At 39.3% G+C, this 20,105-nt stretch overlaps 1 protein-coding gene across 1 annotated transcript in view; it reads left to right on the forward strand.

The window, feature by feature from the left end:
* sez6b (seizure related 6 homolog b) overlaps positions 1-20,105 on the forward strand; it is a 428,333-nt gene that overhangs the window by 10,629 nt on the left and 397,599 nt on the right. The window contains exon 2 of the mRNA XM_060847773.1: positions 311-444. Within this exon, the coding sequence (XP_060703756.1) occupies positions 311-444 (134 nt within the window). The remainder of the gene's footprint in view (positions 1-310; positions 445-20,105) is intronic.

The raw sequence follows: 20,105 nt of genomic DNA on the forward strand, positions 1-20,105 counted from the left end.
AAGCACTTGGTGCAACGTGGTGTTAATGCTTTGGACGGTTTGAAAGCTCCAGAGGGACTTTTCCATGTTTAGAAGCGTGAGGAAATAAGGCAACACTCCCAAACAAGTGATGTGAAAACTGATTCATCACAGCCAGAGACACACTTCAGCAGTTATACTGCAGTCAATGGGGACAAAAGATCTTTATTGATCTGTGCAGTGAACCCTTTCAAGGAGTCAACTTTGTGCAGAATAGAAAGTGGAATGGGATCAAGGGAGACCCAGACTGTGTTTTGCAAGTGCTAATTCCTTTGTCCATTTTCCTTTGCAGTTCCTTGCAGTTTAAATTTCACAGACTTTGAGGGTTACATTGAGTCTCCAGAATACCCCAGTCACCTGTACTACAGCAACTTGGATTGCACCTATACCATTACAGTCTACAGAGGATATGGAGTGGAACTTCAGGTCAGTGCTTTGTGAACCTATGTTCTAGCAGCTTCTTAAAGCTTGTGCTCGCAACCTATGCAAGAAAGTCAGCACAAAGGCTGATTCCAAACTGTCCAAGTAACTACCTGTTGAGATTATTTTGAACTCTTTCCATTGATTGTTCTTAATTTTGTGAAAAGACAGCCTCTTATTCAGTAGATACAAGGATAGACAATAAGTGATAGGACATTTCTAACTGTCAGTTGAAAAGTGGATGAAATAGGAGCGTAACCAAAGCAAAGTAACAACAAGAAAAGATCATTTGTTTTGTTTCTTCTTTCAGGTCAGTCTCTCCTTCTCCCTTTCTCAGGATTTATTTATTGCTTTCGTTAAACGAGCCTTCCAATCAGAACTCATTCATTTCTTTATCTCAGATTGATACAATATGCACAGTGCAAAAGACTGCCTGTCCAATCTGTATGTAGCCAAAGCTGAGGCTCAATCTCTGGGATCTGCAGTTCCTTCTCTAACAGAGATGTTATTCATTTTGGAAGGAAATAGTTGCATGCAATTGTAAAGAAATCAATATAAAAGAGGGAGCTGGGAAAATTACATAGAACTCTTAAAGAATTTGAAGCCATTTTGTACTTGTAGGTTATCTCAACCCATGACAATGACATTTCTGAAGTTAGATGAACAAATATCATTATTCTAAGCAGTATTCTATGCTAAAAGTTATGTCTGTTGAGCAAAAACAATCCATTAATCTGAAATAACTTTACAGAGGCTGGTCGCCCTTTAGTTAGACGTGGACAGTCCTTGACACTGATCCAGCTCCCTCAGAGCCAGCTCTCAGATTGAGCAGGATGTTTGGTACTCCTGTTCGTAGCTGCAAGCCAGGGCTCCCTGACTGAACCACAGTAACAGTCCCACTCAGGGAACTCATATTCTCTGAGGTCACCCACCTGCCTGATATCATTATAATCACTACATAATCTTTCTGGGGCACATTGAATGTAGAGTGAAAATGAAATTCATAACCAGATAAAAATATGAAACAATTGTCTTCTAACATCGGTAACCTCAATGATTTTGTTTCTGCTTCTTCAATGGGTCTGGGAGCCCAGTGAAATCTTCTATATGCTATTGCTTGACTGGTTGAGTGACAATTTGTTCTGGAGCTATTTATTCTCATAGAACTGGTTAAACTTCTGCTTCTACAAGGATGCTAAAACCAAGACATGAGTGCATACCAAAAAGTGAGGGATGTTGATCACGAATCAATTTTCTTACACTTATTGTGTTACAATGTTATGTGTGGCATGCCTTGACCCTGAGAATTGTTCTGCCTTTTTCATCTTTGAAGGCTGCAATTTCAGTTTTTTAATATTATTCTGTAAGATAGGTACAAACGCTTATTCCTGTACCAAGCTAAAAAATAACAAGATGTTCGCTGACATAAATCTTTTAAAGGTGAGTCAGATAAATCACTAATTTTGGTTGAATGACTAAATTCCTCTAAGAATGTCTCAAAATAATTTTTCTAATCATTTGTCGCCAAATACAGAAATGTTTCTTAAAGGAGAGTGTGCTGCCACATCAACTAGTTTATATTAGTAAGGGGAGGTACTGGTCCAGTGGTATTGTTGCTAGACAATAGATACAGGTAATGTCCTGGAACCCAGGCTCAAATTCGACCAAGGCAGATGACTCTCAATGATGACCATAGAGCTGTTGTTGATTGTCAATAAAAACCTATCTAATCCAGTAATGTCCTTCAGAAAATGTTCTTACCTGGTCTGACCTCCTCCAGACCCACAGCAATGTGTTTGATTCTGCCCTCCAGGCATATAGCAAAGAGCAACAATTACTGACTTAATCAGTGACACCCACATACTGTGAACGAATTTGAAAAAAAATTGACTTTGTTGATGCACTGAAATTGTCCTACTTTTACACATTTTCTGAAAGTTTTATATTCTTTCAATATCGCTTGTCACTGCCTGTGTCTGTGGAGTTTTGTTGTTTCACCATGCTGATATTGATTCTTAACAGCTTTTGTTTTGTCAACTCTCTGGCTTCATATTTGCCTTGTTAGACAGTCTGAACGTTATGAAGTAAATAGGTTCAATTGTTCTCCCAATATAGAGTTGTTCTTTTTACTTCAGTATCTCCCTGTGAATCTTTCTGATTTCTGCTTCCTGCAAATATTGAATACCTTTCTTCAAAGTTAAGTTCCCTTTTGACTGTAACAAATCTGTTAAAGATTAATGAATAATTCCACCAAAAAAAACTGTCTCTTTTGAGTTTTGAAAACAGAATTCATAAGTCACAGCTCTCCATTCATCAGTACAAATCTTTAAATAAATCATCAATTAAAATTGAACCCTCCTGTTAAATCGTGCCTTTTCAAGAATTTTTTAATCACAGATTGAAGTAAATCTCAAAGGTTTTTAAAACTTTGCCAGTATATTTTTGATATTTTGATTAATAAAGTCATCTGCTATGGACCTTCTGAAAGCATTAACATATTAACTACTTCAGCTTCAGATTTGATGTTTAAATTTGAAGCAATTCTGTATCTTGAGAACTGTTTTCTCTAAAATATCCAATCTTTTGTTCTGTTTCGCCCATCTTTGACATTAAATCTTTTTGGAATTCTTACTTATTCATCTTAATGTGTTTACTTTTCTCTCATTACTTTAATGCTATTTTTCAAAAATCTTAAGATTATCTGTAATCTGCTGAATGCAAGCTTGGGTGTTTTGCATTAAATCAATGTTGTTAGTTATCTTGAGTATTTTCAGATTCTTAAAAATTGTACCAATGCTAATAATAGTTTATTTTGCTCACAAACCTTCTTAAATTCTGTATTAATGATTTTATGAAATTCTTCTGATAAAGCTTGAAATTCAATTAGGTAACAACATGTTGTTACTTCTGTAACATTTCAAATTAAGCTGAATAACTATACTGTGTAACTAGACTCTCTCCCTACATAGAAGATCTTTTCAAACTGGCTGAAACTTCCCATTAAAAAACATTGTGAATCTCATGGACACAGGCAACAAAGACAGTTTGTGGCCACCATGTATATGGATGAGAGCAGCAGCAGAGCCCATGCTGTTTTCATCATAGTTTTTTTGCCGGAAGAGACATGATGTAGAAGTTGACCTTTGTACAGAAAGGTGAACAAAATTAGCCTCATTGATCTGGTTGAAAGTGAACGAGCAGACACCACTGGGGCTAAAGAAACACAATTAAAGGAAGCAATTCCTTCACAGTATTGCTGTGACTTGCTGGGGGTGGGGGGGGTGGGGGTGGGGGTGGGTGGTGGTGGTGGTGGTGCGGGGGTCATACCTTTTGGAGATTTATTTGCCTTCTGCAGCAAAATGGAAATTTCCTGCTTCCCAGGTGAGCTAGAATCATGGTTCAAAACATAATGCATGTTCACTTGCACAGTGTTTTAAGACAAAATTCTCTGGCTGCAGCCTAAATAAATCTTCCCATCTAAATCACAGTTTAAATCCTTGAATGTTACGATATTGTAAATGTCTTCAAATTCATATAACTTTCTTCTTTTGTCCTCTTTCTCTCAAATGTTTTGGTTCTGTCTATTTTCCCCTTAACTAAATGGTACCACTTCTCCAATACTGTGATCTCAGTACAAATAAATTTTCTGACTGTTGCTCTGTCTTACCATGCTGCTCCTCATGGAGCTTACCTGTGATGAGGAAGTACCTGTTTAAAGTTTTCCCTTCCCAGCCTGCAATATTGCACATTTATTGTTAAGCTATTCCCCTTTTGTCCACAGGATCCTGTAACTTTGCGCTCCCAGAGCATCCTTCTCTCTCTCTCTTCCCAATGTGGCTAGCTTTTAAGCTTTTCCTAGCCCACAGTGATGGTACTCTGTTACTCTAGGATGAAGGTTTTTCTTGTCTGGAGTGGTGTTTTTGTCTTGTTGCATCACTCATGTGAGCTGTTTCCTGTTTCATTTGCTGACTGTTTCTTCTTAAAACAATAATGTTTGTAAGGTAGCAAACACATGTTTCTTCAATTTGTCTTATCTTTGGTGAAATAGATTCTTTCCAGCATTGTTCACTTCTGCTATTTCAGCAATAATGTCCACTGCTGATCACCATGGTGTATTGGGCTCTGCGTACAGACCGTTAATGGCTTGTGACTGGGATAATATGCAGTTCTAATCCTCTTTTCTTTGCTGAGTCTGATGGTCTATTGCATTGACAATGGTAGAGAATAGAGTCAAGGTTAGAGTAGTGCTGGAAAAGCACAGCAGGTCAGGCAGCAGACTTTTGCCTGAAATGTCGATTTTCCTGCTCCTCGGACGCTGTCTGATTTGCTCTAATTTAGACTCTAATCTCCAGCATCTGCAGTACCCACTTTCGCCTAATGGTAGAGAATAGAACACTGAAAAATCTTAACAAGAAGAGGCATTTGTCTTTCATAATAAAATATAATTTATTACATGATAACAATAGGTACAATTCAGAATAGCCAGCTAGGCATAATTACAATTATCAGGAGGCAGAGGTAGCAAATCCATCTCCATCAAGACCTTGTGCAAGCCTGCCTCATCTTCTACACTAGGTCTGAGTGACATCCTCACCCAGGCTGGGATGAAGGCAACTTCGACATTAACTTTTCAGAAGAATTGCTTTATGCAACACATGGATTAATTAAACTCTTCCTAATTAGCCACAGGAAGTGCAGCATACTGGATCTCTGTGTGCGCCAGTGGGGTTCCAGATGGTGCTTGTCTGTCATTCTCAGTTCTGTGAGTCCCCAGCTTGCCAGACGGAGAAGGAAGAAAAATTAAAAGGGGAATCTTGTGGGGCCATCCTCTCTCAAACATGAGCAGGAGATCACAGATACTACTTAAACTGTGATGTGGACTCAACAGTACTAGAACAATAAAATTTTAAAAAGTGCTTTTGAACCACAGGCATTTGCAGCAGAAGATGCACAAGTTTATACTTTGCAGTTCCCATTCTGACTTGTGAAGGTGTGTTCAGGACTGCATAGTGAGGTCGCATTGCTGACTTTTACAGTCTAGATTGTGACTGGGTATGAGCCTCCTGCCAGATAATTTACCTATTGACCAGGAGTGAGGAGAGAATCCAGCTCATAACTGCTACTGCCTGCTATGGTACGAATGAAAACCATCTCTCAGTGGCTCTTGGTGTATTCAAAGGCATCAGTACTGCTTTATTTAATTCCCAGAGCTGCCAGCAATAAAAGTGATCTCGCCAAATGAAAGTATTAGCATCACCAATGGTGATATAAAGTTCTTAGTGCCACAATCCCTGTGAGCTAAACTTGGAAACTCTCTCCCCAAACTGCTTGAAGGCTCTGTCTAAATATCAGCATCTATAGTCTTTTTAAGTAATATGTATAGTGAACATTCTAACTCATTGATATTTCATTACTTTTCATAGTTATAAAGGTTTACTGTATGGTATTATTTTATTATGAGCACATGCTGATATATATATTTTATCTCTTACATTGTGGAAAAAGTGAAGTCTGCACATATGATTTTGCACTGGAGTGCAGGTTCATAGCTCCTTTGAAGTAGAATCGCAGGTAAATTGGATAGTGAAGGAGGCATTTGGTATGCTTTCCTTTATTGGTCAGATTATTGAGTATAGGAGTTGGGAGGTCGAGTCGACAAGGTCTTTTCCCTGGGATGGGGGAGTCCAGATCTAGAGCACATAGGTTTAGGGTGAGAGGGGAAAGATATAAAAGGAACCGAAAAGGTAGCATTTTCACACACAGGGTGGTACGTGTATGGAATGAGCTGTGAGAGGAAGTGCTGGAGGCTGGTACAATTGCAACATTTGTTATGGACTAAGGCAGATCACTCAAAACATTCGTAAGTAGGCAGCCCAGACCGTAACTTTGCAATTTGTTTCATGAATTAGAAATGCCGGTGTTGGACTGGGGTGTACAAATGTAAAAATCACACAACATCAGGTTATAGTCCAACAGGTTTAATTGGAAGCACACTAGCTTTTGGAGCGACGCTCCTTCATCACCTGATGAAGGAGCATCGCTCCGAAAGCTAGTGTGTCTCCAATTAAACCTGTTGGACTATAACCTGGTGTTGTGTGATTTTCAATTTGTTTCAGTAAGTGTACAGTGAAAATTACCCAGAGTAAGTTAGCTAGCTTGACTGCAGGCAAAAATTTATTCACATAATTACAGAATGAAACACAAAGAACAGAATATAGAATGCCCACAGAACATGATTATGCTGTTCTGAAAATTACGTGCAACAGTCCCAATAAACAAACCCCTTAAACACAGTGAAAATGAAAGAGAGGTTTACAGGCCAAAGTTAGAAGAGCAGAAGGAGAGAGAGTCTAGCAGCTTGTTTCCACACAACTCCACAGTTGAACTGACTAACAACAAGAATTCATCTTCCAGGACTGACCACTCCCCTTTCATTGTACAGATTACTTCTAAAACATAAAAGCTTTGGCCTAAAGTCTCATTTGTTTACGTATAAACAACACTGCCACCCAATACCCTTTTCATCTCTGTACCAAATCAGTCATTTTGCAGCCCGGACTGTTTCGTGAGCTCTCTGAAAAAAACCAAGGACACAGTATATGGGCGGCACGGTGGCACAGTGGCACAGTGGTTAGCACTGCTGCCTCACAGCGCCTGAGACCTGGTTTCATTTCCCGACTCAGGCGACTGACTGTGTGGAGTTTGCACATTCTCCTCCGGGTGCTCCGGTTTCCTCCCACAGTCCAAAGATGTGCGGGTCAGGTGAATTGGCCATGCTAAATGGCCCGTAGTGTTAGGTAAGGGGTAAATGTAGGGGTATGGGTGGGTTGCGCTTCGGCAGGTCGGTGTGGACTTGTTGGGCCGATGGGCCTGTTTCCACACTGTAAGTAATCTAATCTAATCTATCCTTGAGAAAAGGAACAGCTTTTAGAAAGAAGGACCAGCTTTATGACACATTTAAAAGGCATCTGGATGGATATGCGAATAGAAAGGGTTTGGAGGGATATAGGTCAAATGCTGGTAAATGGGACTAGATTAATCTAGACTTGGTCTGAATGGTCTTTTTCCATGCTGTACATCTCTATGATTCTGTCTAAATAAGGAGCTATTATATAAGGGAGGAGGGTTTAAAAATTTGAAACAAACATTCAGGTCTGTAGCAAATATTGGTTACCATCACACAACAGATTAAATAGTTGATTGCAAAGTAATTTCTAAATAGTTTTCTCCAAGAGTGACAACCCACCTGACAACTTTGGACTTGATAAATCACAGTTACCTGAATGTACAAATTTTTAGATAGAAATAAAAGTTGGGACAATGATTTGTTATTCACATGCACAAGAAAAACAACAGGAAGTTGAAAATAGGTGACACAAAAATCGAAAAGGAAAACTAGCTGCTAGGATTTAAGATTGAAGGAGGAAAGGCCAATGGGAACCTAGGTGAAAAATGTCTCTAAACGTCTGCCTTTTCTTTCCACCAAAATTAGAATCATAGATCTACAGTACAGACAAAGGCACTCTGACAAATCAAATCTGCAACAGTCAAAAAAAAACAAGCACCTAACTATTGTAATATTCTAAAATTGTTCTTTAAACAATTAAATGAAAAGTACATTATTCCATTTGACACCAGCAACAAAGTAAAAAGGAGGATGATTAAGCAAGGCTGGCCTGAATGAAATTATTTCCAAAAGTTGCTAACAATTTCCAAGTACACTCTGACAATGGAGAAAGTTCTTTGTCGCTGACACAAACAGAAAATTACCCCCAGGTTCTTCTTGAAGGATAAAGGCACATTGAATTGAAAAACATTTTGTTTAATAAATATGAAGCACACTGTTCTTTCTGAATTTCATGTTCAATCCACAGTGCTTTCAATAAGTTGATAATGCGCTTTATCTGTGACAAACATTCATTGTAATTTGTCTCAATTGCTTACTATATTTATTCTTTACTGTGACACTCTCCAATTACACAGTTTGAAATGGCAGCTTAGTTGTTGAACAATTTGCCTGCAAATATGATCTCGACTCCAAACCCTTCAGGCTCAGTTTTACAACACTGATTCCCACACCAAGAACATTCCAAACTCCTGTATTCCTTATTCAAATTGGCTAATAGGAAAACTATTTGTTGAATTCAAACTGTATGTTCTCAGCAAAGTCCTATCATTACCCCACTCAAGCGCATCTGCATCATGCTTTACACTTTCATCCGTTGTTTCATCAAAATGCGCTTTTGGAAATTACCATACAAATTGTGGGAATGACTAGTTGGTAGCAGTCAAGAACTAGGAGTAATCTTGTAAATCTCGTGATTCTGCTCACATCATTCCATCACCACTCCAAACATCTCGTCAATCTGATTTTTATTAATCATTCATGAGATGTGGGCATTTCTGGCGAAGCCAGCATTTATTGTTCATTACTAGTTGCCTTTGAGAAGATGGTGGTGAGCTGTCTTCTTGAACTGCAGCGGTCCGCTTAGTGGACCCACAATGCTGGTGGGCAGGGGGAGGGGGTGAATTTTCAGGATTTTGACCCTGCGATAATGAAAGAACATCAATAAACAGTAGCTTTGTCCTGGATGATACCAAATGTCTTGAATATTGCTGGAGCTTCATTCATCCAGGCAAGTGAGGAGTGTTCCATCACAATCCTGATTTGTGCCTGGTGAACAGGCTTTTGTGAGTCAGGAGATGAATTATTTTCAGTGGATTCCAAGCTTTGGACCTGATCTTATAGAGAGAACAGTTCAGCATTTGATCAATACTAACCGACAGAATGTTGATCTTGGGGGAATTCAGTGATAGTAATGCCACTGAATGCCAAAGGCGATGGTTAGGTTGAAGTTGGTGATGGTTGACACTTACATGGTACTAATGTTACCTGTCAGCCCAAGTCTAGATATTGCCGAGGTCTTGCTGCACTTGGTCATGGATTGCTTCAGCATCTGACGTGCTGAAGATTGTGTAATCATCAGCAAACATCCTCAGTTCTCCCCTTGTGATGGAGGGAAGAAATGAAAATCTGGAGACCCGTCCATTAATGCCGCTTTCCAATGAGGAAGCAGGCTTGAGTTGAGCAGAAAGGGAGTGATCTTCATTGTTTTCATTGGCTCTTCTTTCCTGCAGTGCAACCCAACCAAAATCAAGCAAACTCATTCTATTGAGAAAACCAAAGGTGAATGTCAGGCGTAACTGGGATTTAAACTTCAGCCTCCCAGTTGGCAGTAACACAGTGAGTGAGCTGCTTGAAAGGGCCTTTTACAGTCAATGGTTTGGAATAGGATTGCTTACTCTGTACTAACAGGTTATTTACAGATACTGAAAGATTCTCATCTTATGACGGTTTCAGGGCCCCATGACATTTGTGACAAAGTGCCTTTTTTCCCCATCAGTCTGCAGATTATAGATTGTGATTTATAGTTGTTCTGCTTGTACTGTTTGTTATTCCATAAATTTTAACTAATTGCAGTTAGCTATTTTGTGCTCTTCTTAGTCTTCATCATACTCCTGACTAAATCTAGTCTCAATTAAATCCACATAATAAGCACAATAACATTTAAAGTCAAACAATTAGAATTCCTGAAATGTTACTGTGCTTATTATTTCAGTTTAATTGAAGCCAGATTGACATATTATATCAGCAGGCAGACAGGATACTGCAGATACTGTAACCTTTATAATTAAAAGCAACTTAATTTTCAGCACTACATAATGGCCTTGGCAAACTCCTGTTAAAGGGCTGCTGAATAAATGATAGTTTCTGTAATTATTTGTATTCCATGTATAAAGTTGGCATCAGTACAATGTATACCTGATCAGTGGTGTCAGAACAGCCCAGGATAGAGTTTACAAAGGTTTAGGGATTTTACTTGTCCTGACACTGAACAGGTAAATTTGTCACAATGGCGTAAATCAACGACAATTGGAATCCAAAACTGTATTGGCAAATCCATGGGGTCTGCATCAGCAGAAATCCAGATCAAACAATCCTGGTTAGACCACACTAAGCTTGCTGTCAACCAGTGGTCATTGGTACACAATGGGACCTCGTCAAACTGCTGAGGTGAATCTGAAGCGCTACATACAACTAACTCTAAGGATCTGAGATTTCTTCAGCTTTGAAAAGAAGTGATTTATAGGATTAAACATATGATACAAAAAACCATGCATACTTTGAAAAAGAGATCAGAGCCACTGCCTTGAACCAATCTAACAGAATTGCTCGAAGGTTAATAGGTTCACACAGGAAAAGTCAAATATAGGTCTTCATACAAGTAATTGTGCTTTGAGTATAGCATTGGATAGCAATCTTTGATTAATTTAAGACAGAATTGGATACCCCGATGTAGGGGCACAGGCAGTGACAGGCAGGAACTCTCCAAATAGATGAGTGAAGAAATAGATCAATAGATTTTCTCCAGCTACATCTTATGATTCTAACTGTTTCTTAGTCAGAATACAGAGTTGGCCTGGAACCAGAAATAGTTTTCAAATTGAAAAGGTACTGTTTACAAGGTAATAGTTTGTGTATTCAACTAAGTAGGAAGGCGGGAGGAGGAGGTGGTTTCAATAGTGTTGCTTGAAAGACACATGGAGATGTATGTCTAATAAATAATAATTACAATTTACATTACAATAAAGACTAAGTTTGTTGCATACATACTAATGGCAAGATACCTCCTCTGGACAACCAATGTGTAAACACTATGTCATACAGGAATTAAACTGTCATATAGAAATATGATTCAATATCATTGAAATCCAAGCACTTGAGGACTATGATTTGCTCAAGAGGCATATTTTGAATTACTGCCGAATTGATGCATAGGACGAAACTGTTAACATCACTGCTAGTCCTGCTAAAATGGCACCCACTTCATAATAAAGGGGAACTTTTGAAGGTACAATTGGTTGTCATTAGGAAAAATCTAATAAATAAAAATTGACCTTCTTTCTCCAGCAATGTGTAATGCAATTAGTGTCCTGAGGTGCAAATCAAAAATGATTGCATTAGGGTAGAGACAGTTTAATGGAGATGTTAGAGCAGATTTGCTTGACTCCCAATGACTGACAGCAACACTGACAAAAAGTGACACTTCTGTTTAACCATGTTTCTTTAGAAAGTGCTGTTGTGGGTTCGAATATTCTTTCTTCACTAAAAAGTCATTCAAATAAATTTGAACAGATTGCCCGCATCAAAGCTTACATGAATAAAATTCTTGAAAAAATTCAGTGTTATACTCCATTAAAGCACCAATACACAGCAGCCCAGTAATTACAGCACAGAACAAGCAATGCAGAGATCATGAGTTCAAATTCTACCATGACAAGTTTTGAAATTGAATTCAATAAATCTACTAATTTGTGGGCTGGCACCAGATAAAGTGACCATGAAATCTGCTTGTGAGTCATAAAATCTCAACTGATTCACCAACGTCCTTCAAACATGTCATCCCTATCCATCTCATCATACCCTGTGTAGTTGCTTCAAGAGCATTCAAAGAGAAAATAATACAAATGTGGACTGCTGAGGGTTGACGTTGTTAATTTCTGATCTCAGGAAGGAAGCAAGTTTCAGCAGAGCACCAATGAAGATATTGTTCTGCTCCTAAGTGTAGAACTGTGTGGTGCAGGGAGACAGTTAAGAAAAGAGAGACACTAACTTTAAAGAGGGTTCTGTTTCCAAAGATTGTGAATTGAGAGAAGTCAACCAGAATTACCTTTCTTGATCATCTGTGATGGCAAGTAGGTGCATTTGGATGACGTTTAAGACCGGAATTTGAATAGTCTCTAATTTCACTCCCTCTGCACTGAACATGGCTGACACAGAATGCTGAGGATCTAATAGGAAAAATAGTCATATCACAATAATATGTCATTGCACCTCGAGCACTTCAGAAGGAAGGAGGGGGAAACTATTTTAAATATTCATAATGTTGCAATTTTAAAATATATTTAAAAAATGTTACCAAGTGCCGGAGACAAGTCATTAATTCTGTGTTCCCACCCACACTTGACTGCAACACCGTTTGGAAAGTTAAAACCAACAATTGTAGCCCTACTTTTAACACTGCGGGGTGACTAATATAAAAACTGCTTTTGAATGGAAAGGATCTACTTAAATATCCTACATTAGGACCCTTACTTAACTCTTCTGCAACATGTTACTGCAGTGTACAGCTGGCATTATCTGCAGCCCCGTGACTATAAAGCATTAACAGCGAAGGTGTCAAATCACTTGCACAAATTTGTCTTCAACACGCCAGACAGCACATCTATCCATAAGTTAGTCAAATGGAAGCTCCACTCCATTCACACCTTCTACATCAGTTGTTATCTCTTTGCTTTAATTATACTTGGTGACCTTGCTCTTGGCAAGCTACTTGCCGAGAATAGCCACATTTATTCAGCTGATCATTGGAGTGGGATTTGCACATCTTAAATCATTTTTAAAATCTGAAAGCCTTCTTTGTAACACACCTCTTCAACCATTTCTGCATTGGTTGGTTCCATATAAAAACACAGTTAAATGTTCAGAAGTGCAGATTTAATCGATTTGAAAAGGTTTATTAAGCTCTTGATTGTGGATTCTTTGGAAGGTCATTTATAATGCAATTTGGAAATTAGCTAGCTATCTCCCGCTTGTCACTTTTATTATCAAGATTCTGGAATCAATCATCTAGCCACAGCTTCACAGCTGTGGCCACAGGATTGAGTGATAGCGCTGACTGATGTATTCCACTTCATTGTGAACTCAGGTTTGTGACTGCAATTTTCTCAACACCAATCTCCCAGTTTCAATTCTGCCATGTCAGTAAACCGCCAGTGGTAAGAGGACACTCCGAAATGTCTGCAGGACCGCTACCCATTCCAACTTCCAGGCGGATCTCAGTTTTAGCAACCAGGATTCCCTCTGGAAACAGGCGTATTCATTCAAATATTCAAATCAAGGTTCAGTGTCATCATTATGATCGTATCCTACCAGCAACATGCCCCAGTCCCCTCATTGATCATGAACGCACAGATGCCCAGATAGCTATGAACAGTGACATGTATTAAACCTGTAATCAGCCTATTACAGTCTGACAGATATGGCAGTGCAAATACTTCACCTGTCCCCCTACCTGATCTGTGCACCAGCGCCTATTACTTTCCACTGTTGTTCTTTCCAAGTCATCCGCTTATGTTCATTTTTATCCCACCTTGTTTTCTCAAGATGTTGAACTTGCGATCACTGCAGGATTTCTACCTCCAGAAACACCTTACTTCAGATCCCAAAACTATTCACTTGCTTCCCTGCCTTTTGTAGCTGACAATATTATTAATGCAGAGTATTAGCATCGAGCAACCACTATTTGTGGTTTGCTGTACTCGTCTTTTCAGTTTGTAACTTTGCAACAAAATCATCCCACATCAGTAGGAGGAGAAAAAGAAACATTATTTGTAAAGGGTGAAGAGTCAGATTATTTCAATCAACTTTGAGTAGCTACACATGTCAAAGAAACACAAAAATATATTAACATTATAATGAAACAGAAGAACATTTAGCCAACCTTAGTATGTTATCATTTTTCTCAGTGTATTTGCACATTTATACTTCTTAATACCACAAAAAGTAACAATGATTCTGTTTTGTACAATGTTTGCAACCTTAATTACCTTCCTGTAGGGTAGAATCTACAACAGTTCAATATATTCTAAATGACTTTAAATCTTTACACAGGTTTACCACTATCTCAAGATCTTTGTATTCTATCTTACCGATAAACTTCAAATTATATTGCTTTATTGTGGATTTATCCATTGGAGGGGATGCCATTAATTGTCCTGCAAAGCTGTAGTACAAATCTCTCTTGTGGTAGAGCAGCAAACTGAATTGCATTTCGAACCAAGGTGTATCTTCCACGGCCTAGCAACATTGGACCCAATATGCCACTTTTAGTCCATTTCCCCACTTAGATAGGTCTGAAAGTAGGACATTTGAACTAGAGAAGCATCCATGACATTGATTAAGTTGAATAAGAAGAAATGGAATTCAAAATGTCAAAAAATTTTCCAAGTAATGGAGAATAAACTGTCATTTAATAAGGATAGGTCCAGAATAGATATCAGGCAACCCATACCTAAGGGATTAAGCTCAAAATGCACAGCATGTACAGTATGAAACGGTCATTCATCCAACACGTTTATACACCATACAAACCCCCAACACTTTAACGGAACCCAAGAACTATTCCTCCCACTGTCATATGTTTCATCTAACGTCCACTAAATGCAAATATGCTATTTGTCTCAACTTCTTAGGATAGCAAATTCCACACTCTCTCAGGGCGAGAAAATGAAAACCTCCGGAATAGCCTTTTTGATTCTAGTGTTCTCTGCAAATGAAAACATTTGTCGACAATTAGCTCATTGGGAAGTGTAGCAATAGCCTTGCATGATCAGTCAGTCAACTGAAAGAATCAATGGCATAACCATGGACTTCTATGTTGTGCTAGTTGTTTTGAGAAATATAGAAGTCCTTGTGGCACCGTGACAGAAGGGGTCAGGACTTAGAGTCATAGAAATGTATGAAAGAGACCCTTCCGTCCAACTTGTCCATGTCAACCAGATATCCCAAGCTAACATGTGTCCCACTTGACACATATTCCTCTAAACCCTTCAGATTCATAAACTCATCCAGACGCATTTTAAATATTGTAATTGTACCAGCCTCCACCAGTTACTCTGCCAACTCATTCCACACACACAGCACCCTCTGTGTGAAAAGGTTGACCCTTAGGTGCCTTTTTAATATTTCCTCTCTCACCCTAAACCTATGCCCTCCAGTTCTGGACTTCCCATCTCCAGGGAAACTATTTTGTCTATTTACCCTACCCATACCCCTCATGATTTTATAAACCTCTATAAGGCCACATCTCAGCCTCTGACACTCCAGGGAAAACAGCCCCAGCCTATTCAGCCTCTCCCCATAGCTCAAATCCTCCAACCCTGGCAACATCCTTGTAAATCTTTTCTGAACCCTTTCAAGTTTCACAACATCCTTCCAATAGGAGGGAGACAAGAATTGCACAAATTGTTCCAAACGTGGCCTAACCAATGTCCTGTACAGCCGCAACATGATCTCCCAACTCCTATATGCATGCTCTGTCCAGTGAAGGAAAGCATATCCAAATGCCTGCTTCACTATCCTGTTTACCTGTGACTCCAGTTTCAAGGAGCTATGAACCTGCACGCCGAGGTCTCTTTGTTCAGCAACACTCCCTAGGACTTAGCATTAAGTGTACAAGTCCTGCTAAGATTTTAGATTAGACTTACAGTGTGGAAACAGGCCCTTCGGCCCAACAAGTCCACACCGACCCGCCGAAGCGAAACCCACCCATACCCCTACATTTACCCCTTACCTAACACTACGGGCAATTTAGCATGGCCAATTCACCTGACCCGCACATCTTTGGACTGTGGGAGGAAACCGGAGCACCCGGAGGAAACCCACGCAGACACGGGGAGAACGTGCAAACTCCACACAGTCAGTCACCTGAGTCGGGAATTGAACCCAGGTCTCAGGCGCTGTGAGGCAGCAGTGCTAACCACTGTGCCACCGTGCCGCCCACAAATTTGCTTTTCCAAAATGCAGCACGTCTCATTTATCTAAATTAAATTCTATCTGCACTCATCAACCCATTGGCCCATTTGATCAAGATCCCATTGTACTTTGAGGTAACCTTCTTCGCTATCCACTACACCTCCAATTTCAATATCATCTACAAACTTACTAACTAGACCTCCTGTACAAATGACAAAAAGCTGTGGACTTAGCACCGATCCTTATGGCACACCACTGGTCACAGGCCTCCAGTCTGAAAAGCAACCCTCCACCATCACCCTCTGCCTTCCACCTTAATGATTAATAAACGTAATTATTTTTACTATTGATAAAGTGGGTATTGTTGGCAATGCCAACAATTATTGCCCATCCTTAATTGCCTTGAGTGTAGTTAAGTGTCAACCACATCAGTGTGGGGCTGGAGTCAAACCAGGTAAGGAAAACTATGTTTACTTCCCTAGAGGGCATCAATAAATTAGATGGCCTTTTACAAAATCAACATTAGTTGTACAGTCCACATTTGAGTAGCTTTTTGTTCTAGATTTTTATTTGATTCTGGTTTCACCATGTTCTGTTGTGCAATTTGCATCCACAACTTTAGGATATTACCTGGGGTTCCAGATTACTCATCTGGTGATATTACACGATGCCACCCACTTCACTTGAAGCACTTCACATCAGTCATGGAGATGCAGCAGGATGTATGAATTATCTCAATTAATTGATTAAATTCAGACCTGACAAGTCAACTCTGGTCAAGACCTTGCTATGGGCTGCAACAGGGATTCCTAGTCCAACAGTTGTTTTAGAGAAAAAAGTGCTGTATCTCTAAATGAATATTTTGCCTGTGATAGCAGAGACCAGACAGCCAGAGCTGCCAATCAAGGAACATTTCTCCCATGGCTCTGATGTTTCCACAGTGTAGTAGTTGTCTGAGTTCTCAAGCCATGCATTGCTGGGGACGTGAAGGGTCATTGGGTGGGTATGTGTACGTAGACAAGTACTGGGGATATAAAGAGGACCTTTACAATTCACCTCTCAAGAGATGTGCTCATTCAGACTATGATTTACGAACCTCTGAAGTACGATGAATCACCTTTTTTGAAAAAGCTAGCCCAATTCTGTAAAACTTGCAGTGGAGTAGTGCGTATCTAACACTGCAATGTTGCTGGCCAGATTGAGAATGCTGGGAGAGCTAATCCAGATGGAAATAACAAGAGGGAATCTTGGCTCTCAATTGAAATCTGCAAATCTTCAGCTTCCCTACCTGCATGTCCACTTTCACAACTTTCCCAGGTTACAGGTGGCAATGACTGAAAGTATATTGTCATGTAGATTTTGGATAAATGTGCCTTCACTTTTGTGTATAATTTTTCTGTATCTTCCAAAGTCCATCCTGCAGCACTGGATCTGAGGAAATACTGGGATCCCAGCAAAATAAGTAAAATGGAAGACGTTTGGCCCAGTGATGTGGTAGTTTGGTGCTAAGCAGAGCAGAAGCAACATTTCACCAGAGTAACTTTCTTTTGACTAGCTGTGATTAGAGCTGCGATTATACGTTGATCAGCAAATTGGATTCCTGAATCTTTGAATGCACCCATGTGAAATCAGCACTGAATAAAATGAAAAACACAGAGACCGAGTGTATCCACTGGTCTTTTCAAGTGATGTTAAGAATAATTCATTCTCCAGGACGAAACAGGGTTAACACAAAACAGCTAAATAAAAAGGTGAAGGGCAGTTCCTTTCTGTGGATGTGTAGGAATTTAATCCAGCATTTGGAATGTCTAAAGATGCATTCTAGAAATCCTCTCTGTTAAAAAAAATCTGATACATAAGTATAATTTCAAGAGTGAGCACACTGTATGACTGTACCAGTTTGTGTGGGAAACAGGCCAAGTCCTGCAGACTGGGATTCTCTTTGTGAAGAAATGTAAATTAATTTGTACATACATTATTCAGCTGGGAGAATAAAATGCAATGTCTGATAACAGTGAGTGATGGATCTTAATTTACGTGTATGACATCTCAGTTACCTATTCAAAATTTGTTTATTTGCATATTTAAACTCCAAATATCGAATGGCAAGGAAGTCACTTGGGCAAAAGTCTGAGGAATTTTATTTTCCTGTTGGTGCCTTTCAAATAAAGTATGACATAAACAGGCAAAGTTAAGTTGACCCCATAATTCTATATTGAAAAAATTTCAAATTATTGTTTCAACATGAAAACCTATAGAAGAACATAATGTGAGGAAAAATTGGGAAAAGCTAATGTTTTAATCCCCTAGCAAATAATATTTGTTTTTATTGCAATCTGATGACAAGGACGCACCATGTTCATATTTTTGTTAAATATAGTTCTCAATGCAAATAAAATGGCTCATGGTTTTCCAGATGAACAAAGTGGTGATGTGCATCATGTTTCACTTTGATGCTGAATGTTGTATGAAGATACAAATTAGGATTAAGACAGCCGCTGGGTCCCTGAAACCTGCTCCTGTATTCACTAAGATCATGGCAGATGTGATTGTAACCTCAGTTCCATATTCCTGCCTGTCCCCAGTAATCTACTTTTTAATATTCCAAGACTCTACTTCCACTGTCTTTTAAAGAAGAGTGTTTCAAAGATTTATGACCCTCTGAGAGAAACAGTCTCAACTTACCTCTGTCTTAATGGGTGATCCCTGACTTTTAAGGACTGACTGCCAGTTTCATGAGTTCATTGGACACAGAATGTTAACTCTTGTTTCTCTCTCCACAGACCTGCTGAATGTCTCCAGCACTTTCCGTCTTTAGTCCTAGCTACAAGAGGAATCATCCCTCCTCCCACCCCCACTCCCCCCAGATTGTATACCAGAACATAAACTTTGCCACAAATTAAGCTATCAGGCAGTGTTTAAAACACTTTTGAAATAAGAAGACTTTAAAAAAAGCATCTTTGTACATTTAAGAATGGCAGGCTGGCCCAGTTGGATTAATACTGGGTCACTCCACCATCAAAGGAAACCTAATTTTAAATTCTTGAAAAATGACTTTTTAAAAACACGAAATTATTTTCTGGTTATATTTGGTAACAGCAGTAAATTTGGGTAATTATTTTCAACATCTTTTGATATATATATTCATTATTGTCCTTGTGTTCATAAGTCCCAAGTTGATGTCTACAGTCTTCTTGAAGGCTTGCAAAATGAGTGCAGTTAACAGAAGGATACATTGATGACTATCCTGGGATCTGGCTCATTTCATGGGGAACCAGTTAACAGTGTGGCATTTTAAAGCTTGCGAAATATTTCAGAAGCAGGAGCAGTGCTAAGTGCCATTTGTGTTTAAAATTCTGTGATCCGTTTCCACTGGTTATGTTTTTGGGTGAGGTCAACCAACCCCCCCACCCCACCCCCAACTCCTCCAAGGTCATGGGGATCAATAGATTGATGCCCAGCACCTTGGAGGAGATGCCAGTGACAGGGCAATTCTTCTTCATCATTTTGTAGATGTAGATGGAGTAACTTACTTTCCTAGACCTTCTCCTTTCCTACTTCCCTCTGCTATTGCTTTTCTTACTGCTCTTTTTGGAAGCTTTCTTGTCAGCAAAGCCATATTGAACAATGCAACTCAGTTAGTTGGGTACAAGGCTAATTGTTTGTTGACTAGCATTTCCTAAGTTAATTTCCACTGGTTTACACACATAAAGATATCTTCTTGTCCTGCTGTGGTTACCTTTCTGACTTTGATCAATTTGCTGCGTTTAACTGTTCTATTTCAATATACGTTGTCCTATTTAATTCAGCAGTATCACTTCAAGTAGTAGGTATTGATATGAATAACAAGTATTGCACCCCCTTGCTTTGTGCATAACAAGCATTGTTCAGAACTTATAGCCACTCGGAGAAAGTGAGAACTGTAGATGCTGGAGATTTGAAAAGCGTGATGCTGGAAAAGCATTGCAGCTCAGCCAGCATCCGAGGAGCAGGAGAGTCGACGTTTCAGGCATTCCAGCTTTTCTAGCACCACACTTTTCAACCCTGCTTCAATGGAGAGTACAGGAAA

The sequence above is a fragment of the Hemiscyllium ocellatum genome, chromosome 31 (genome assembly GCF_020745735.1).
Source record: "Hemiscyllium ocellatum isolate sHemOce1 chromosome 31, sHemOce1.pat.X.cur, whole genome shotgun sequence".
NCBI lineage: Eukaryota > Metazoa > Chordata > Chondrichthyes > Orectolobiformes > Hemiscylliidae > Hemiscyllium > Hemiscyllium ocellatum.